The 22,901-nt window shown below is 39.9% G+C and overlaps 1 protein-coding gene across 1 annotated transcript in view; it reads left to right on the top strand.

The window, feature by feature from the left end:
• The first annotated feature begins 3,720 nt into the window (after window positions 1-3,720).
• Window positions 3,721-22,901, top strand: part of RELN (reelin) — a 536,555-nt gene continuing 517,374 nt past the window's right edge. The window contains exon 1 of the mRNA XM_052638374.1: window positions 3,721-3,946. Within this exon, the coding sequence (XP_052494334.1) occupies window positions 3,721-3,946 (226 nt within the window). The remainder of the gene's footprint in view (window positions 3,947-22,901) is intronic.

The following is a 22,901-nucleotide window of genomic DNA, read 5'->3' as shown; positions in this document are numbered from 1 at the left end:
AGCTAAAAGTTTTGTATTATAATGCAGTTTGCCATGTGAATGTGTGACAAAGTGCTCACTAGGAAGATAGTGATTGGATATCCATCTTGTGTTAGTTTCTTCATTTAACCAAAAAAATATTTAAAAGTATTAATAATAATTAGTTGAACTGGGATTCCATAAAGAAGATCTCAGAGATGTGTGAACTTGGGCCTCAATTACTGTAAGGGCACATGTACACATGCTGGTCCAAAGGACTGCTAAGTAGAGTGTACAAGCATCTACCCCCTTCTTAGGCAGCTCAACATCACTCTGGGCATTATTTAAACAGTCTCTGCACCGGTTAATGAATAGCCATGAGGCTGTAGCCACATATTTGAGCCTGCATTCAGTTCAGTTCAGTCACTCAGTCGTGTCCGACTCTTTGCAACTCCATGGACTGCAGCATGCCAGGTCTCTCTGTCCATCACCAACTCCCAGAGCTTACTCAAACTCATGTCCATCGGGTCGGTGATGCCACCCAACCATCTCATTTTCTGCCGTCCCCTTCTCTGCATAATTAAGAGTATAATGCACATAGAAAAGTCAAGATGTAGAAGTTAAGAAAGCACAAAAGAGGGGAAGATTGGAAAATAAACTTGGTCACATAAATTCAATGTTAAGAAAGCCATGGTGAGAGATTCACAAGAGGTTACTACTTACAGAGTGAAGAGGGGGACCTCCTGGGAACTGAAGACCTTCTGGGATTAAGTGCAGCTGTGACCTGCACCAAGTATCAGTGCTTTACTGTGTGTGTTAGTTGCTCAGTCATGTCTGACTCTTTGCAACCCCACAAACTGCAGCCCATCAGGCTTCTCTGTCCATGGAATTCTCTAGCAAGAATCCTGCAGTGGATGGCCATTCCATTCTCCATAGGGTCTTCCCAACCTACGGATTGAAGCCTGGTCTCCTGCATCGCAGGAAGATTCTATACCATTTTGAGCTACAGGGAAGTCTTGCTACTTTATAGCTTATTTCAAGCGGCAACCTTGGGATCAAGCATGGCCAGATTTGATCCCAGGCTCCTCTTCTTGCTGAGTGCCCTGGACAAATTACTTAACTTGTGTGAATCTCAACTGTATCTCCTAAAAAATGAGGATATTTACTTCACAGGCCATGGGGTTTCCCAGGTGGCTCTAGTGGTAAAGAACCTGCCTGCCAGTGCAGGAGACTTAAGAGCCTCAGGCTCAATCCCTGGGTCTGGAAGTTTCCTTGGAGAGAAGGTAATGGCAACCCACTCCAGTATCCTTGCCTGGAAAATCCCATGGACAGAGGAACATGGCAGGCTACAGTCCACAGCGTAGCAAAGAGTCGGACACAACTAAAATTACTTAGCATGCACTTCACAGGCCAATGTAAGAATTAAATGAGATAATCTGACATTGGGTAAAGACATCCCATGCCTCTAACAGCATCAAAGTTTGCAATGGTTAAGTGCTGTACTCTAAAATGTGACTGTTCAAGTCACTGCTCTCTCGCAATTACAGCTGTGTGATCTTGGACAAGTCACTTGACCTCTCTGTGCTTCAGTTTCTTTATATGTACTATTAATAATATTTTCCCCATTGGGTTATGAGGATTAAAGGAGCTAATATATGCTTGGCACATAATAAACATTTTACCTAAAAATGTTCAGTAGTTTTGGATGCTTTCTAGAAGTGATTCATTTTATTTTAGGTTATATTCACATAACTGGACAGAAAGGTGGTAACAGTCTTGCCAGCTGCCAGTGAGTGTCCTGTAACTGAGGCAACACTGCCTGCCTGCGGGGAACAGGTGGTGGTAACTTACCTCTATCTAGGGTTGCTGTGGATAGTTGCAAGGTAGGTCCCGGTGAGAACCTTTGGAGCCAGCAGCCAGGCTGCTTCGTTACTGACAGTCTTTGTTACTGACATTGGACAAATTAACATTTCTGACCATTTCTTCTCTTGTGACATGGGGATAATTTTTGCCTCTCTGAGTGGTGTGAGGATTAAATAGAGGTAACTTACCTACAGCCCAAAGCCTGCACCAGCACAGAGCAGCAGCAGTAACGATGATTACATCAAATATATACAGCAGTTGAGTCCTTGGAGATTCTTAAGGGAGGGAAACCAGAACGTAGCCAGAAGTGGCCCTTTTACCTGTCTGATTTCGGCCTGGAGAAGAGGAAACCAACCAATCTCTTCTCTTTGCAACGAGGTAACTATAGAGGTCTCCCCTTGGAAAGATTACCTTTTCACACTCCTCCTTGTCGCTCCTCACCGCACCCCCCCCCACCCCCCATGCAGGCAAAGACACTGTTCCTTCTAATTTTATAATCTCATTTCTGTACGTGCGGTTTATTTGGGTTTGGTGGCGAGCCAAGGTTGAGTGGAGAGAGGCATTAAAACCTGGCAACCTGGCTCTGGATGCCTCAGGGCTCCTGCCAGCCGTCCTCGGTTAAAAACGTGCTTTTTATTTCTCTTCCCCGCAGCCTCCTGTGCAGCAGCTCATTACCACCCGCTTCAATCACCGCTGCCAGCATCTCCCCAGAACATTTCCCCATCCCCCCGCCCCGTCTCAGGGACATTGGTCGTAGCTGACATTTAAAGGAAATAAACACCGATTTGAAAATTTACAACCATCTGCGCCTGAAGAACCCAGCAGCAATGAATAACAGAACAGTCCAGAGAAGAGCGCCTGTCGGGGCGCAGCTCCGCAAGCCCTTCCCGCCACACAATTCCCCACACCCAAGCATCACAAATCACCATTTCCAGGCACCACTTGAGGCTGCCAATTCTACTTTCGCTTAATCTCATTTTAAATCCAGCTACAGACGAGGCTCTGTCGCTGCGGCGAGGAGCGGGGCGGGGGTCAGCGTTAGAGACGCAAGGCCTAGGTCTGAAAGAAGCGCAGGGGCCCCTCGCGGTTTGGGGTCGCAGGCGGATCCCCAGAACCAATGCGGGCCGCCCAGGCTCCGAGGTGGGCGAGCCCCGAGGGGCGCGAGGCGCAGCACGCGCAGACAAAGAAGCCGGCGCCAGCACAGGTCCCCACCGCCCTTCTCCTCCGCGCCTCCTCTCAGAAAAAAAAAAAAAAAAAGAAAAAGAGGGAAATCTGAGGGCCAAAAGGAGACAATCCAGTCCTTTTGCTCCTCCAGACACCTAGGCGGGAGCGTCTCTCTCTCAGGCGTTTAAGTCCCTCAGGGCAGATTCGTGGACTCCGTGGCCCCCGACCCCGCCCGGCGGCGCTTTAGAATGCGAACTGGGCTTCGGCGCCGGGACTCCCGAGAGGCGTGCGCCCAGCGCAGCGCGAGGTGCGGCGAGCGAGCCCGAGTGGGCGGGGGCCAGGCGGGCGCGCGCCGTGCGACGCGCGGGGGCGGGGGAGCGGCCGGGACACGTGTGGCAGCGGCGGGGGGGATTCGGCGCCCGGGGCTTTAAGAAGGTGTGGAGGGGGGCGGGAGCTTTCCCAGGCCTGGCCGAGGGGCGTCGCGCAGAGGCGGCGGCGGCGCACCGAGGCAGCGACCGTCCCGCTCCCGGCGTCCGCAGCCCGGCCCCGCGTTCCCGCGGGCCAAAGAAACTTTGGGAGCAGCGGTCTCCCGCGGAACTTCCCGGCGGGGCTCGGCGCCCGCTCTACTCCGTCCGCCGCCTTCTCGCATTCTCTCCGCGCGGCTCCTCGGTCCCAGTGCCTCGAAAACTGAATGAGAGAGCGGCGCTCGGGGCGCGCGGTGGCGGCGGCGGCGGCATGGAGCGCAGTTCCTGGGCCCCGCGGACTTTCCTCCTGGCGCTGTTGCTGGGGGCGACGCTGAGGGCGCGCGCGGCGGTGGGCTATTACCCCCGCTTTTCGCCATTCTTTTTCCTGTGCACTCACCACGGGGAGCTGGAAGGAGATGGGGAGCAGGGCGAGGTGCTCATTTCCCTGCACATTGCGGGCCACCCCACCTACTACGTTCCGGGACAAGAATACCACGGTAGGTACCTCAGCATCTCCGCTCCCACCGGCCAGCGCACCTTTATACCGCTTTCCTTCTTCCCAGGGGCCATTTAAACCTGAACCGTGACAACCCTTAGCTCAGCTTTGCGCTCGGAGGAGGGAGAGAAAACAAACTTAGTGGGGGAGAGAGTTGCGAGTTAGAATTTATTCACCGGTCGCCCCCCACCCCGACTCCCCACGCTCCCCTCACGCGTCTCCCCGAGAGGAGGGGGTTCTGGGCAGGGAAAGGCCAGAAAATTCGGTCCTCCTCACTCGTGGTTCTGACAGCTGACACTTGAATGAATTCGCGCCTCTTGTTTCCTTAACCCGAGTCCTTGGATTCCAGACCTTTGTCCCTGCTCTCGTTCCCCCTGCAGGGCAGCCGAGTGGCGCTAGGCTTTGCGGACCCGCCGGTGACAGATGACGCGCCCGGGTCCGCAGCCGCCCCGCCAGTCGCCCGCCCGCCGCAAACTTCCCGCAGCTCCTCGGCCAGGGGTCCTTCTCGGTTCCTTCAGAGTAAATGGCCCTCCTGACAGGGAGCGGCTGCTTCCAGCGCTCTATTCTAAAGTGGCGTTGAAAATGTCAGGAAATGGTGTGTTTTTTTCTGAGTCTCCTCTTACTTTAACGTGCCTTTTCTTTCTAGAACGATCTCTGTGATGTTTATTAATGATTATGTCTTTTTAATCTGCACAGCTTTAATTTCCAGGTAGGGACTGGAAGTTCCTTATCATTTAAAGATACCTTTTGAAAAAGGATCATTATGGAGCCCTTCATCAAAATTAAACATGATTGAAGAGGTACAATTTAGCTGCAAGCAATAGAATGTTGTGTAGTGCATGCATTTTTTATGTTTTAAGCTAGTTAATGGAGTATGTGGGAAAATAAGATATTGTCTATTTTCTATTATTTCCGCTGGAACTTCTGAATATTTCACTTCCATGGCGCTTTTAAGCGGCAACAGGCACTATTTAATTAGAATCTGAAGGCAAAAATACTGATACCCAACCGAATAGAAACTGTTGTCTAGTGATTTCATGTTACAGTTTCCATCTTTTGTGGGCTAACAGTTATTGGCATAGCAGGAGATAATCCACGGAGCAGCTGGCATTTCAGATAAACATGGATATAAAAATGATAAGAAACCTTAAGTTTTCTATTTAAAAAACCCTTCATATCCGCTTTAAAATGTTTAGTCTAAATGCTTACTAGAGATTTAAAATAGTGCTTTTACAGCTTTCTTGTGGCATGGCGGCAGCCTTGTCTGTAAAGCAGAAGTCTAATTTGGTGGAATTTCAGACTTTGGAACATTAATTTTCTGCAGCTAGTCCCCTCTTTTTATTGTGCTTACTCTCTTCTCAAGAGCAGTCTGATGTTTTCCTGAGTTCATGAGAATCTTTTAAGGAAAAGGACCAGCCAATATGATGGCAACTCAGACCTCACCCGAAGACCAATGGATTGAACCTGTCACTTGGTGTGAGTCTTAGTGAAGGTGTAGAGAGTCAAGGCTGGGCTAAAAGATGGGGTTGTCAGGTTGTGATAGAAGACCTGTGATAATACAAAGCCTCATTTCTGCCCCCTGTGTTTCCATATCCTTTGTAAGGTGCCAGCATATAAAACTTAAAAATACCAAAAATATGACGTAGACTTTGCTTTTACTATGAAGCTAGCAAATGTAAGTCAGCCTAAGACTGCCCATAATCACATTCTAAGTCTGAAAAGAAATAGATGATAGAGAGTAAGATTGCAGTGTAACACTTCAAGTTGCAAGTTGTGTGGGAAAGTCTCAATTTCTACCTCTTCCATCACTAGAAAATGTAGAGAAATTTTATTGTGTAAGTTTAAGACGATCAAATCATTCTAAACTTTGTGAATGGTTTTTGTAGGATTTTGAATTCCTGTTACCTGTTTTGTGAAATATTTAGATTTTGAAACTGGCTGTAGCTATAGGCCTTCAGTAAGTTTTTCCTTGTAAAATTTTCTACAGGTAGAAGAACTGTTTAAAAATGAAATGATGCTTATACATGTCTCCTTTTCTTATAGACTTTTGGAAATTAATGTTTAAAATTAATTATGTAACATCTATTTAAGAATTGAACTGATAGTAAGAAATTTTAACCTAATATACTGTTGTAGTTAGGTTAGGTTATTTGGCCATTTTTTTTTTTAACTAAGAAATACAAAATATTAGCTTGAGACTTTATTTCTAATTTTTTAAGTCCTTAAAATGTAAGTTATGTCAGGAAAACTATCTTATCTGTGATTTACACCGAACTGAGCATTTGAGGAAATGATTTTGGGGTACAGCTGATGACTGTTACTTTTTTATCTAAAAGAATGCATTGAGACAGGTATTGTATATAGTGCTACCTAACACAGAACATGACTGGAGATCAGGCTGTGTCAGCTACCCTCTGAGACTTGTGTCTGTGACAGAATATGAGATGGAGAGGCAAATATCAGAGTTCAATATTATGGGTCTCTGTATGTGTCATATTTGTGTAAGATTTTTGTTGAAAATCTTCTGGAAAAAAACACACAACAAAAATACAATACAAAGAATTTGAAATTTGTGTATCTAACAGAATTGTCAGATAGTCCCATCTTTAAGTAGTGTATTCATCTGTTCACAGTTTTGGAAGCTCTACTAATTCTCATCACCTGATCACTTGGTACCTCTGTTGTCAGCTTCTTGTATGTTTTAAATCTGTTGTCTATGACTTTCTTGAAAGGGCATCGTTATTCACAATGAGCCGTGGTGTCTGCATGATGAGTTTAGAAACTCAGCAGTAAGAGGTTATGGTTGTATATTTAGCAATATATGTCTATGTGTATGTATATCATGTTGAATTAGGAAAGTCTCAGGGTCGGAGCAATTTTTCCTAGAATTTCCTTTTTTTGCACAAATCTCCAAATATGGTCAGTTTCCACAGCATGGTTTCCAGGCCCATACCTTAATTTCTTTTTTTTTTTTTTTTTGGTAGAAAATTGCAAATGATGGGAAAATAGGAAATGGAAACCTAGATGGTCCAGTCAGGTAGCCATTCTCTTCCCCAGCCACACCTGGCAATTCACTGCTCCTTCTCCTAAGGACCAGGTCAGGATTGTGAAACAAGCAAAGACTGAGTTGGTGTCTGCACCTTTTCTTTCCCCCGATAATCCCTCTTCTTCACCCCAGCTCCTTAGCCTTTTGTTTAAACCTCCTCCTCCAACCAATTTGTAGTGACTGTGACTTGTCAGTGTTTTATTCTCCCACAGTCTTAATTACAACCGTCGAGAGATGTTTTACCCATTCTGTTTAAAAGAATTTGGGCACCATTGAGCAGACAGATAGTATATTTTGAACTAGAAAGACTTGGATAAACCTTACATCCTGTAATAAGAAAATGCCTACTCACAGGATGGGCTATATTCAGTCATCAGAAAGGAGAGGTCAGATATAAGAGAAAAAAAAAAAAACAAAACATTATCTGTGAAAGCCTAAGTAAATGAGTCTGTGAAAAGTGCCTGAGCTTCTATGAGACAATTTATCTGAATTTCTAAAAAGACTAGAATACCCATTATTACAGTGGCATAAGGTGAGGGAAATGTTCCAATACAGTGAAAAATATGCTCTAAAATATTTATTGAGGAAAAATATCTGTTTTAAGCAGAAGTGAATAGGTAGTAAACCATGATGCTTTATAAAGGGGATTTGATTGTATTTTGTAAATTCAGTATCACTACTGGTAGTTCTTCCGTACTACATTTTCATTCTGTTATTTATTTAATCATATTGTGGAGTGTGTGGGAAAACCAATTTCAACTGCTAAAACAGAATGTTTATGTAAAAAAGGTAAAATCAGGATAAAGTATTTAGGGTATTTTGTTGTAACCACTATTGGTATTATATTAAATGTGTTCTGGAATCAACTGGTTGCCATTTAAAAATCACCATTCAAAGGGAGTGCAATATAATGACTTCAATTACTAGAATGATATGTATGTCAGATACAATTATTGATAATATACTCCAGATTAAATTTCTTTCAAGGGAATGATGTTTTTAAAATTTGAATTAAATAACAATTATTTGATTTAATATTGTAGTTATTTGAATTAGCAATTATTTGAATTAATAGCAATCTGCTATTGCTGAGGTAACTGGGCTATTGATTGGGTGAGTAAATATTTGTTCTTTATATGTCTCTTACTCTGGAATCAGCATATTTAAACTCAGAATCATTTGTCAAATGCAGTTTATAAGTGAACTGCATCTGTGTCCTGCTTGTATATAACTGTGAACACCTGAACATTTTAAAGCATTTTCCTCTACTTGTCTTATATTTCATCTCGTGCTCTACAACTTATTTCAGGTATGTTTTACTGATGTGATTCAAATTGTTTCTTAAATCATATAGACATTGATTTAATATATATTCCCTGTGTGAATTTCAAAAAAATAGATCTTTAGAATCATAATTGAAAACATCTAATTTAGGCAGATGTTCTTACTTCAGTCATATCACTACATTACTAGAAATTATTTAATTAGAATATTTTCCTCTAATTTTTATGAATCTTTATTTTAAACTATTATTTTTATTTTAATCAAAAATGGTAAAGAATAAAAGTTGTATCATTGTAATCATATTTTTCATAGAACCATCTTATTCCAATAAGTTTGTCTTTTCACCTTTAAAAAATGATAGGTGTTTTCACATTTTTTTCCATAAATTAGTATCATTCAAAAGATAATATCTAGAACTTATCTTTGATTTATTTTTCCCGTGCCTGGAATTGGTCAACTCTATAGATGATCTGGAAATCTTACATGATTAGTTATATAGAATATGTTGCATATTAAGCCATATTTATTCTTCCAATGACTTCAGATGACAGCTTGACATTTATTGTGTCTTTAATGTTCACAAATAGTTGCTAATGCATGTATATTTGAAATATATTTCAGGTAGCCTTTACACTGGAAAAGCATAAATGAGTTACTGGTACTTTTTAAACACTGGCATTAAAAAAATCTTGTATATATTTTCACAGAAAAATATAAAGCTCTTTCTTCTTTTAAAAATTCTTTATGTCATATAAAAATAGAAAAGAATGGATAACCCTACACTCAGTGCTTTTGGTTAGAAGGGGTAGATTCAGTGTGCAAAGAAGTGCTTTGAACTATGATTGGGTGATGACATAATACACATATGATAAAGAAAATTCATTTATCTAAATGTTTTGGCTTCAAGGATAACTTGGGTGGTTAATCCACCCCTCTCCTACCCCACTGATTTTAAAGTTATTTATAAAAGAATAAAACTGTATCAATCTTATTAAACTTAAAGAAATATTAAGAACATATATTCAGAAATTGGAACTGAATTTTCAGATACGAAGATTTCTTAATGACTGCTCAAACACAAGAATGGTATATTTTAAAAAAAATACTCTTGGCTCTCAGGAAATTCCACGTGAGGTGATCTCACTTTGGTGTCTGTTGTGCAGCTTAGAGAGTAATTTTTGCCATGGTCACCTGCCATGCCATCTCATTGAAGGCAGAGCTTCTGAAGGGTTGAATGCTGTGCCTACGGGTTAACCAATTATTTCTAACGTGTGCTTCTCTAAAACCACACATATTTTTCCTTTTTATTTGATGTCCTGTAGGAGCGAAGGGTAGCAGCTGGATTTGGAGTGTGTAGAAGGATCACTACAAATGTACAGATGTTGATTTGTGGCTTAAGGCAGCTCTAATTATTCAAAAAATGTAATTAGATAGTTTTTGAATGCCACAAAGAGATAGTTATAGGAATTATGAGGTTCCCAAGTAAACATTGAAAACCCAGGTTATCTTTTAATGCTAATTTAGCTTTCCTTAGAAACGTAAAACTTTGGGAAGCAAACTAAATTTCATTGATTATAGGACTCTGAAACTATGTGAGAACTCATGAGTGTTTCAGATAGCCCTGGTTATTGGTGGATGTTGGCGCCTGTGCACCAAGGGACATGAAGAAGGGCTGATGGTGGTTTACCAATAAGTGCTACGCCCACCTCAGAATCGGCATTCTCGGCCTTTCCTGCTCTGCCCCCGTCTCCTTCCACCTGCATCTCACGTGCTTTCTCCCATGTCCCCTGTCTTCCTCCTCCTATTTTTTTTTTTCATTTTCTTTCTTCTTTTGCTCTTTCCCTTCACATCACAGGGCCTTGTCTTCCCTCTCCTCTTCCTTCTTCCCTGATTCAAAACTTAATTCCTTTGCTCCTTTAATTCTTTCTCTTTCTTCCTTTCAGATTTACTGTCTCTATCTCAACCTTTCTCTCCTCTATAACATGAAAAATATTAGTATATATACAGACAGTGTGTAATTACCATGTATTTTATTCATTGGATATTTATAATAATAAAAGTGGATAAGTTGGCTCTTGTATTTCTCTTAAAAAAAAAAATAGCTTCATCTTTCTGTGACATTCACTTGCTCTTTCCAAAAATCATAGGATAGTTATTCCTAATAGGAAAGTAGGTTTTTCCTCCTACACTGTAAAATCTCTCAGAAGAACTTTCAAGCCAGTAGCTGTTTAATTCTGAGTCAGCTACTTTCCCCACTGTCTGCTATGGAGTTAAACTGCAGAATCAGAAGTCTGTGTATGGAAGCATATGTATATAAATATACACACACCATGAGGAAGAGGTACAGTTTAGGAAAATGCACACTGAATTAGCTTAACTCTAAAAGGCAGGTTGATTTGATGTCTTGAATGCTTGAGTTCATAAAGGCTTTTCTAATAAAGGGATGGACTGTTTCTATCACCACCTCAGTCACCTCAAGTTATATCCTTTACTTTCTAGTCTCTTTGCTAAGACTCCTAACAGTTGCATAGCTATGAAATAGTGATGACACCTTTCAGGGTACCTGGCACTTAACAGGTTATAAACAGGGTAGAGACCTTGGCATGAACACTAGATTGGGAGTTAGAAAGGGAGGTGTGTTGCTCTGGAGTAAGTTCCACAGTCTTTCTTCATTAAAACCTATTTTAGGGACTTTTCGTACTGGTCAAGTGACTCAAGACTCCACACTCCCAATGCAGGGAACCCTTGGTTGGATCTGTAGTGAGAAACTGGATCCTACATGCTACAACAGTATTCTTGCCTGAAAAATTCCATGGACAGAGGAACCTGGTGGGGTACAATCCATGGGGTCATAAAGAGCCAGGCACTACTAAGCAAGATAATGGTGGTGGACGAGGAGTTCAGCAGGAACTGAAGGAAATAACTTGAGGTGACTGAGGTGATGATAGAGACCATCCCTTTACTAGAAAATGCTCTATGCAGTCAAAGTTTATACCTGACCAGCTGTATCAGCCCTGGAATACCTCTTATGGACTTCCTTGTATCATAAGAGAAATCAGTCAACTTCTTGTTATTTGCACCTGTGTAATTCTAATTATTTCTTCTAAATGCATAAATGATCCATTTTGCATTCTCTTTTAGATTTGTCCCAATTCTTGTATTCAGCTCTGAAGTGCTCCAGTTCTCCCATAGAATTGCTTTTTGCCACATTGATGGAACTATGATATTTAGTAAGACACTTTTGATGGTACATTTTCAGAGTTTTCTTCAAGATGTACTATTAATACTTCTGCAGGTGACAAAAGAGTGCATTGTATGCTAACTTTTTACTGAGGTTTTGAGAAGGTAACCTGTGCCCAACCTTCAATTTCTGGAGTTTCTTGTAATTGATAATTTATGCTAGTGAGTTTGTTTGTAAACTTTATTTCCTGTCAGTCCTATTTGTCTAAAATGCAGTATCACCATATGTAAATCCTGTTGACACTTAAAATACTTGATGTGTGACATGATTGTGAACATGAGCTCTGCCCCAACCTTAACCTTGTTTGTTATGTCTGGCTCAGCCTCTAGGACCAAATCCAGTATTGTCATTTCTCTCTTGCTTGCTGTGTATTGACAGAGGAAACAGGCATCTCAGCCTTACCTTTAGGAACAAGTAATCTTTTTGTTTAGGCCACCTTTGTTATGAATGTTGAAATATCCTATGATCATAGTTGCAGATCTTTTCTTACTTCCTTTTTTTCATGTAAACACTTCCTGTAACCTCATCCTGCAAAAAATGTTACATGTCCAGTGTTTGTGATGGAGGAATATAAGGAAATTACTTGCTTGTAGGCCTTTTTTTTTTTGAAAGATGAGTTCATATTCCCATTCCACGCACTGATACTGCTAAAAAAATTTTTAGAAAGGTAATTCAGGAACTTAGGAATAAATAACAACAACATTAACAATAGCAAGTCCTAAAGAAGCCCTTAGTATGTGTCAGGTACTGATCTATTTGCTTTATGTATGTTAATTCATGTAATTTTCACAAGAACCTCATGAGGTGGGTATTGCTATCCTCCTTTTCTGGATGTAAAAACTAAGTCACAGAAAAATAAGTGTTTTGCCCAAGATCATAAAACTGTCATGCAAGAGTGCTCAGTCCGTCTTGCTTCAGAACCCATATTTTTATCTAATATGCATTTATTTTTAGAAATGAGAATTATTTCAAGAAAGAGATAATAATAAAACATAACAAAAGACATTTTAACAGAGGGAAAATAAGGAAAAGTGAAAGCTAATTTTGTTATTTAAAATAAAGACTGCAAAGTGAAACCAGAAAGATTATATCCATGCCAAACAAGACCAGGATTTTATAGTCCTAAATACTCCTTGACTAGAATCACCTTCCAGATAAAGCACAAAGCAAAGATATCATTTAGTTCACTGTTGACTTAAGAGTTAACATACCTTTAAACTATCGTCATGAATAGAAATATGAGAAAGTGATTTGTAAATTTTGCTGAAATTTATTAACATTTTGATGAATGTAATTTTAGTGAAGATTTTCAAGTAAATAGGGAATTTCTTCTCTGACTTACTGTTAGAACTTGAGTAGGACATGAATATAAGAGGAAAACTGTAAATTTAGATACAGAGACATTTGAAAAGATTTTCATTGCAGTTCATCTATTTGTAACATATTTCTTTCTTTTGGAAATTCCTTCAAGTGTTACCAGTCTGTGGGTAGAGCCTGTGAAGTTGAGGGATGGGCTTCACAGTGAAAGGCCTAGTGACAGTCCAGGGCGTTGTGCAGTGTCTGACCTTGCTTGTCAGAGGTGTGCTCTCACAGTGATAGAGACACCAGTGGAATAACGAGTTGCTTTGTACTTGCCTTTTTAGGGTTATTTTTCAGATGTGAATCAGATTTTTAAATACCACTTTCTATTGAGCTTTTTTGAATGAGGAGGAAAAGGGCTATAAGCATCATCTCCTGCCCTTGTCCCCAAATTAATTTACCTCCTTCCAAGGAGGGCAGAGGTCAATTGGAGGTTTGGTGGCAACCAGGTGAGGTGACACATGAATTATGGTGGTAATACCAGTGTTTCCTGAATTGTCAACCTTATAATTTATCCTAAAGTTTGTCATCAGATCTGGACGGAGAGCCACTGACCCCTGGTGGAAGCTAAATCAGAGGGTGGAGGACAGATTCAAGCTGGGAGCTTCCTGTGTCAAACCCACAGAGGGCCTGAAGGGAGGAAGGCTTATGCTTTCACTAGGGGAGAAAAATTTGCTTCATTGGACATTAACAAAAGGACAGTAGCCTTATAAAGCTATTATCAAAAAATGTAGAGAAGGTCCACATAGAGATCATTTCTTTCCTCAGGCAGAACAGAGCAGATCATCTCTTTGTTTAGCATTCACCGGTGAGCTGTGCCGAGTTGTAGCTCTAATGGCTGATCCGTGAGCCTCCAGGGTGGTGTAGGAAACCCAGAGGCTAGTTATTGGGTGACCTGACCTGATACAGGTATTAAACTGTGAATATTTCTCTCAAAGAGGCAGACACTTCAATTCCAAATGAATCGTGAAGCATTTTAAACATACAGAAAACTACAATAAATTAAAATTTAAGATTGGTATCACTAATGAGTACCCAAGGGATACCTATTTGTATCCGTTGAAGTAAAATGCAAATGCTCTGGAGATCAAGCTCTTCACAATTGTTAAAATAATACTTAATTGATTTGACCCACATTGCTGAGTGATTTTTGTACGTCTAGACAAGTTTGTCCTGTCTCAGCTATGCCAGGGATTCCCACATATTTCTACAATATAATGAAAAACATGGAAGCTCCGCAAACATGAAAGAGGAGTAAATCTTGAGCGAGGTACAGGCTTGGTTGTCATCTTATAGAAACAACTGGTAAAAAACAAAGTTCATTGCTTTGGTTAATTAAAGACAGATATTTCCAGTGAATAAGAAGAATGTTTCTTCTTAAAAGTATTTGTCAGTAAAAGATTTATATTGGAATTTAGGTTGGCTATTGAAATATTACCAAATAAAATGATTTCTTAAGCTTTTATTTTGGTTACAATAGATTTAAACCTTTATTTTTACTTATGTTGTGACATGGACCCACGTGAAGACCTATAAGTTTTATTATGAGCCACCACAGAGCTGTAAAGTTTGGAGAAGGGCAGGTGTGCCAGAGTACCCCGGCTGCCAGCCACAGAAACTGGTTCTGGCTAACGTGGGCTAAAGGAATTCATTAATAGGAAGCGGTTTAGAATGGAAGGAAAATCCAGATATTAGACTTAGAAATGATGATAGAATATCATGGAAAAGGGAGTCAACTGCTAAAGGAATCATGGTGTAAGAATCATGATTTTCTGACTTTTTAAGACTTTATCCACCCCTCGTCCCCATTTTCAGGCTTTTCTGGCCCCACAGCTTGGATGAAACCTCTCCAACTTCTTTGCTTTCTTGTTGTCAATGAATTCTAATTCCTGGGACCACAAGTTTCATTGACTGACCTGGGCTATGGCCATCCCACTGAGATAGATGTTAAGATCAGAGGGGTATCTCTTTCTGAAGGAAAATTCACCCTCTGTTACCCCAAAGAAGGAGAAATGAGTGTAAGGCAGGCAGAAACAACAGATGAATGCCACAATATTCACGATACATGGTTAAGGGGAGAAAAAAGTGTAAAATGACCTCTGGGAAAGAAAGTATTGACACAGGTCATATGGAGAAGCAGTGTTCTCTGGGGTCCTATTGCATTCTTCATTATATGTGAAGATTTTAGCGGTGTTTTGAGGGCAAGCATTGAAGGGCAAATTATCTTTTTATTATGGATATAGATCCAACCTAAAAGTGACTTACCTTGCTTTTGTGTTCTTATAAAAGTGTCTGATTCTCTTTTCAAAGCTGCACACTTCAATACAGACTGCCTATCCTTGTACATGAAAACCAGATTCTCTGAGATGTGTACACTTTTCTCTCTACCTCAGTCCCTGAAGGATCTTAGATTCAATAATCTGTAAGGGAATATTGAAGGTAAATTAATGAGTACATGCCTCTGCCTTCATGCATTGCTGTAGACAAACCATCCCAATATTCACTAAGAAGATATCAAAATGTCTCCGTCTTCTTTCGCCCTTTATTCTTCTCCTCCTTTGCTCTGTGGTGTTGGGGCACCCAGGGCTCTGTCCTTTCTCCTTTTTTCTTTTTCATCTGCCCTATCTCCCCAAAGATGCCATCCATTATGACGCTTTAAGTGCCACCTGTATGTTGGTGACTCTTTCCTGACTTCCTGAATTCCTCGCTCTTACACCCCAGTCAGTATCTCCACTTGGATGTCTACTGGCATCTCAAACTTAATATACCCCCAAATGAGTTGCTTATTTCCCCTAACCCTGCCACCCCCAGAGTAGCTCTTCCTCGAGTCTCCTCATCTCCTTTTTTGCCAGCTGAGTCACAATAGTTCTTCAGTCCCCAAAATGTTCTTTCCCTAACATTCCACATCTGGTCCCAAGTCCAGCTTTACGTTAATACACACCCAGAATCTGCCGTGGCCACCACCTCCTCACACCTGGATTACAGCGGGCTGCTGATCACTTCTCCTGCTTCAGTGCTTGTCACCTTCATTCTAGTCTTAACACAGCAGCCAGAGTGATTCGGTTCAAACCAACCCTCTGCTCCACACCTAGGACAACCATCCAATCCACCAAGTTGCCTGGAACAGTGGGTCTGCCTCTGTTTTCCCAACAATATTGCCTGAATTTGAAAGATAAAATCTTTTGTAATTCTATCCATCCTTTTTGTTGTTCCCCTTCTTCCTGAGAAAAAGAGAAAATCCTTGGCATGGCCTTGAAGGCCCATAGCACCTGGCCCCACTGTGACTTTTCTGAACTCATATCTTACTAACTTTCCTCTTACTCTTCCTCTGAAATTATGCAGGCTTCTTTTTTGTTCTTCAGACACATAAAGGGCTCAGTTCTGTCTCAGAATCTTGGCACTGTCTGTTCCCCTTTCTAGCATGCAGTTCCCCAGATAGCCCCATGCTCCCTCCCTTCCTGATTCACGTGTGTCTTCAAACATCCCCTCTTCACTGAGTTTCTCCCTGTCTATAGTCTTTAAAGCTTAGTCTCCCCATGCCACCCAGTATTCCATATCCCTGTGGACTGCTTTATTTTCCTTCATAGGTGTTATCATCACCTATGTAGTTTATTCTTTACCTTGTTTGCTTTCTGGAACCCTCAGAATAATGCCTTTAAGTTCCAGCAAGGCAGGGATTTTTGTCTGTTTTGTTTGCTGCTCTGTTTCCTGTGCCTAGGATAGTGCCTAGCTTACAGCAGCCATGTAAAACATTTTGATATAATGAATTAATGAGCAAAAATAGCACTTGAGAACCCCGTCTAACTTCAGTTATGTTTAAAATTGTTATGTGAAAGTGATATTCAAAATAATCAAGAGGAAAATTTATAAAAAATGGATTTGTGAGTACAATTTGGCCTTTTGAATCCATGATAACAGTGTTTTAAAAAATGTAAAAACCATGTTTCTACTTTCCCACCCTCCACACTTGCAATATTCTCATGACTTTTCTGAGACTATGCAACTCTATTTATAGTAGTCTGTTGGATTGGCTTTGCTTTAACTATATGTTAGCATATCCAAAAAAGTTCTCATAGCAATTAGTGACTACAATTATTAATAGAAACTATAATAGACTTGAAGCTCTTATTCCCAGAAGCTCCTCTGTGCTGCACCATAAATAAATCTGAAGCAATTTTGATGAATGGGTAGATAGTTTGCATTTAAATTTTCATCTGAATGGGAATAAATAATGGGCAGGAAAGAGACCGAAATAGCTTGGCTTCGTACTCAACAGATACGTAGGAATCTTAAAGAAAACACACAAAAAAAGGAAACAAAAGATTTCATCTTTGAAGAGAACTCTATTTGGGCAGTGATGAATATATGAAGGGAACAACAGCTTAGAATTCTGGCTCTTCATTACATTTGATTTATTGATACCTTGTAAGTTGAGAACATCAGAGGTTCCAAACATGAATTACAGATTTCAACATGAATGTTGCCAGGAGTTGTTAGTGAGAAACGCTTCCTCTTATAGATAAGATTGAAGATTCTTTCCCCCACTCTATTTCTGGTATATGTGGGTACTTTACTTTATAAAGTATCCTTTGAAGTCAGAGGAAACTTAGCTCTTAGGAATTTATGGTTGTGGATGGCACACGAACTGGTTCATTCTGGACTTTGCACTTTCAAGCTTTGTGGCCTTGAGCAAGTGATCTCACCTCTCTGTGTCTCAGTTTTCCCTTCTGAAAAATAGCAGTGATGATAATACCCGGCTCATGGGTTTGTTATGAAACTTCAATGAGAGAGTTCATATAAAGAGCAACACAGTGCCTGGCACAGAAAATAATGTTAGGCATTACTGTTGTCATGCACTTGCTGCCACTCTTTTTCCTGTGAGTAAACAGATCTATATTGATGGAAATAGGATTTATAACCTTTTTTTCTCTTAGCGTTATGCGCTCATTTTATTGATATTTTTCAAAATATATATAATTCTAAGACAGGCATAATACTTTATTGAATGGCTGTACATAATTTATAAATTTATAAATCTTTGACATTTTTGTCATTTCATTTTGTTTTCAGTATTCTAAACACTATGGTGAATATTCTTATACATCTTTCTAAATTTGGCACAATTCTTCCCCTCCTCCACTCCGGTTGTGGTTTTATTTTCATTTTTGTCATGAATTTTTATTTGTAGATTATGTTAGTAAATTTATGAAAACAGATATATTTTTGTTTCTTTTGTTCTCTCATATTGCTTTTGTGCTTGGGGAGTCTTTTCCTACTCAGAGACAAGATAAATATTTGCATAAATATTTTCCTTATCCTATTTTAAATTATGGATTATCATAACTCTATGCATTGTTAGTGCATTGATTTCATTTGTTTGTGTTTCTTTTCTTGTGGGGCAAGTGGATCCCCCAGAACCACAAAGGACTCTCAGTTGATACAGTAACATTCTGCCATTACCTGGTTTGTCTTAGCCACTATTCAAAATGCTTTTGAAAAAGCTGTCCCATATACTATGTGTATTGAATTATTGCTACTGACCACAGTTGTGGCATGCAAATGTCAGGTGCCTTTACTTAAGCCTTTCAGGGAACCTTTGCTTTTTTTCAGCAGGATTTAGCTTACTTTCCTGCACCGAATTCTTTTTGGGATTCTAATACTGTCAACTGTGAGATCGTGGGATCAGAAATTGCTGCCATCAGGAACTACTCTTTTGCTGATGGTGTCTTTTTTGAGTGCCAATCAAAAGCATTTCTATCCAGTCTTGTATCACGTGTATATTGTCTTGTGCCTATGTACATTAGCAGTGTATGAAGTATCTACCTTCTTTTTTATCAAAGAAATGTTAATAAACCAGAAGTGCCCACATATGAAATGCAAAATGTGTAAGTTTCTTGTTCTTTCTAATTTAGCTCTCAAGCTACTTCTGTTACTCTCAGGCTTCATTTTTTCTTTTTTTGTAGGGGTACGCTTCTGCCTGACAGTGATGCTGTATCTCATCATGGGCTTCTTTCTCCCTAAATCTAGTGGTGGTAAACTTCAGGAATCCATAGTGGATGACTGCCCCCTCTATTCTAAACAGAAATCAGGTGACTGCCGCCAGCAGTTTTGACATGGAATCTTCCTATACCTTACCTGCATTCCAGTCCTGTCAGTGCATTTCGGGGAGATAATACCACACCTCTTTGCCCTGTAATTCTAGGCAATACTCAGTGGGAAAATTTAGCAAATTAAGTTATGTGAACCAGTGAAATCCTCTTTGAGATGGTCCTCAGGACTGAATCCTTGCAGCGTGAGAGAGGAAAGTATCTCTAAATCTAATCTCTTGCTTATAAGCAGTCATATGCTTTGCCTGGATATGTATATTCAGACAGGAATGGGATCAAGCTATACCTACCAGTTGGCTTTTTTCACTCAGCTTATATTTTCAGTATCATGCAATAATTGCAGAGCTTCATCTTTGTTTAGTGACTACATAGTATTATATTGTATGGATGTATACAAATATAAGTTGACATGCTGACATACAGCATGGCTTTGAACTGCTTGGGTCCACTTATATGAGGATTTTTTCAAGAAGTATAGTATGTACTGCTGTACCATGTGTTCTGAGGCTGGTTGAATCTACAGATACAGAACCATGGATATAGCAGACCAAGTATAAAGTTATGTGTGGATTTTCAACTGAGTAGGGAGTAGGTGCCCCAACCCCTTGTTGTTCAAGGGTCAACTGTAGAATGGTCAGCTGGAAAAGACTCTTGAGAGTCCCTTGGACAGCAGGGAGATCAAACCAGTCAATCCTAAAGGAAATCAACTGTGAATGTTCATTGGAAGGACTGACACTGAAATGGAAACTCTAATACTTTGGCCACCTGATGTGAAGAGCTAACTCATTGGAAAAGAACCCTGATGCTGGGGAAAATAGAGGGTAGAAGGAGAATGGGGCAACAGAGGATGAAATGGTTGGATGGTGTCACCAACTCAATGGATATGAGTTGGAGCAAACTCAGGGAGATAGTGAAGGACAGGGAAGCCTGGCATGCTGTAGTCAGTGGGGTTGCACAGATTTGGACATGACAGAGACTGAACAACAACAGCAGCTGTTTTTAATTCCCTCTAATATTATACTCAAGTTTGGGATAATAAATATAAAATTGCAAGAGTCTTTTTTTAATTCATGTTTATCACTCACTGATGTGCAAATATTCTCAACAGTGTAAATAACTAAAGCTGATATTTCTGTTTCAAAATCTATTAAGACCACTAAAATACTAATACCTACTGTCAAATGGTTCTCCAAAAAGATTATATTAGTTTACACATTGTCCAGCAACCTATCTGCACACACATACCCACACCCCAGTACTCAGTGATACAGTTATTTTTAGTATTCACTAAACTATCTGTTTGAAAAAGAGTATTTTTAAATTATTTTATTTTTGTTTCTTTGATTATTAGAGGGGTAGAAGACTTTTGTATGTCTCATAATTGATTGTATATGTGATCCTTTGTGTGTATCTTTAGATCCTTTACTCATTTTTCTATTTTAAAGTTCCCCCTTTTCATATTGGTTTGAAGAAATCTTTATTAATGTTAGTCATCCTTTGTAATAAATGTTACAAGTGTTTTTCCCCAGTTTGTTCTTTATCTTTTGATTTTTATGTAGTCAAACCAATCTGTTGTCTTCTCTTTTCAGAGAGGAATGACAGGTGTGATCTCTGGAATCAGACGTACCTGAATTGTAGTCCTGACTCTGCTACTTTGTTTTAATAGTTGATTCTCATTATATGTGATAGTTTTATTCTATAACATCTCTGGGAACACTGAATTAAATACTGAACTGTGGTTCCTAGAAGAAATACAGAGTTAGATTCCTGTGAACCTCTGGTCACATTTTCATAACAGATCAATACATGTTTTATGTGTGTTTCTGTTTAAAGACACCTTATTGAATATACATTGCTGATTTGTTAACATTGAACTCATGGCCAGTGGTACTATAATTCACACATAAACGTATTTTCTCTGTTAGATGCATCACAGCCTTCTTGCTCTTAGGAGCACTGGACAGCACTCCAGCACTGTGTGTGTTGGGGGGGAGTGCATTTTCGGCAGCGAAATCACCAACAAAAAGCACAAAAATGTGAAAATGAGGCTAAACAGAACTTGAAAAGGATACTTGTTTACAGTATGGGAGTTGAAATAAAAAAGGCAGACACTTGCCTTGTTCAGCTGGCACTGTGCATGTTAGGAGACTCAAATATTTTGCACTCTGTGCATGTGAATGACTGTGAAAGTGCCATAAATATTGCTTTTGGAGTTACAAGTAAATTTTAGAGGGCAGGTGAATTAACAAACGTGGAATCTGTGAATAATGAAGGTGGACTGTGTACACTGCTGTGAAAGCTACTTAACATCTCTAAGTCCCATTTCATTATATGTAAAAGGAAGACTTACATTGTGACATGACATAGTGAGATATGTTTGGTATATAATAAGCTGGTAAATGTTAGCTGCAGTCAGTATTGTATGATTTCGTCCTTTAGTGTCATGCATACAAAACCTTCCTGAACCCTCAGATTATGAAAACACTCTTATATTCTCTCTTAGTCATTTTGTTTTTGCATTTAATTCTCAAATAAGTTGGACTTCTTTCATGTCTGGGAAGTATGGTACTGATACAATGTTTTTCTATGTGTTCTGTCAGTTTCCTCACTACCATTCCTTGAACAGAACATTTTCCTCCTACTAATTCTCTTTTTTTAACCACTAATTCTTAAGTATTTTATTCTATAGTGCAAGTGATCTTTTACAGTACATCTTGTAATTGACCATTTCTAGTATATAGGAACGCTATTGATTTTTATATATTTTGTATGTAGGTGTTCTATTGAGCTCTCTGAATGTTTTTACCAATATTTGGAAATGTCAGTTTTCTTCCATTTTTAGGAGGCACTTTTACAGCACTCGAAAAATGAATAAGAAAGGATGGAGGAAGAAGACAAATTGCATACGAACCAAGAAGGGGTAAAAACAACTTAATTTTACATCTTGCTAGAAAAAAAGGAAAACAATAGAATGGGAAAGAGTAGCTATCTCTTCAGGAAAATTAGAGATACCAAGGGAAGATTTCATGCAAAGATGGACACAATAAAGGACAGAAATGGTATAGACCTAACAGAAGCAGAAGATATTAAGAACACGTGGCAAGAATACACAGAAGAACTGTACAAAAAAGATCTTCATGACCCAGATAATGACGATGGTGTTATCACTCACCTAGAGTCAGATATGCTGGAATGTGAAGTCAAGTGGGCCTTAGGAAGCATCCCTACGAACAAAGCTAGTGGAGGTGATGGAATTCCAGTTGAGCTGTTTCAAATCCTGAAAGATGATGCTGTGAAAGTGCTACACTCAGTATGCCAGCAAATTTGGAAAACTCAGCAGTGGCCACAGGACTGGAAAAATTCAGTTTTCATTCCAGTCCCAAGGAAAGGCAACCCCAAAGAATGCTCAAACTACCACACATTTGCACTCATGTCACAGTAGTTTTCTGCTGGGACATCTGAGAATGGGGCCAGCCACTCATTGCTGTCACATAATGGATTCCTCTGTTCCTCCTCAGTTATTTCTCACAGGATACCAGCTTATCCTCAGTAGTGAGTGAGTGCTGGTGCCTGAGATCTGGATGTGAAACCAGCCCATAAAAGGCAATCAGCTTATTGCCACATAGACATAATACATATTAATATTTGTGACATATACTTATATTTTTAAAAGAAATAAAACAACAGTGATATTGAAAACCTTCCTTTCCCCCCAACTAATTGTACTCCCACCCACAACCCACCTGAGCAGCCTAGGGATAGCCAGTGTACTCAAGTGGGCTTGTAGCCATAAGGTTATTTTGATAACAACAAAAAAAGAGATAATGTCTATGAAAACTCCCAAGCTAGGTAACCAGTGATGTGAACTTCTTTTAATCCTTTATCTGTTTATTCACTGGGGATTAAAATACTGGCTTTA

Source organism: Budorcas taxicolor, chromosome 4 (assembly GCF_023091745.1).
Source record: "Budorcas taxicolor isolate Tak-1 chromosome 4, Takin1.1, whole genome shotgun sequence".
Taxonomy (NCBI): domain Eukaryota; kingdom Metazoa; phylum Chordata; class Mammalia; order Artiodactyla; family Bovidae; genus Budorcas; species Budorcas taxicolor.
Note: the sequence above shows the minus strand (reverse complement) of the source record. Positions and strands in the feature narration are given on the sequence as shown.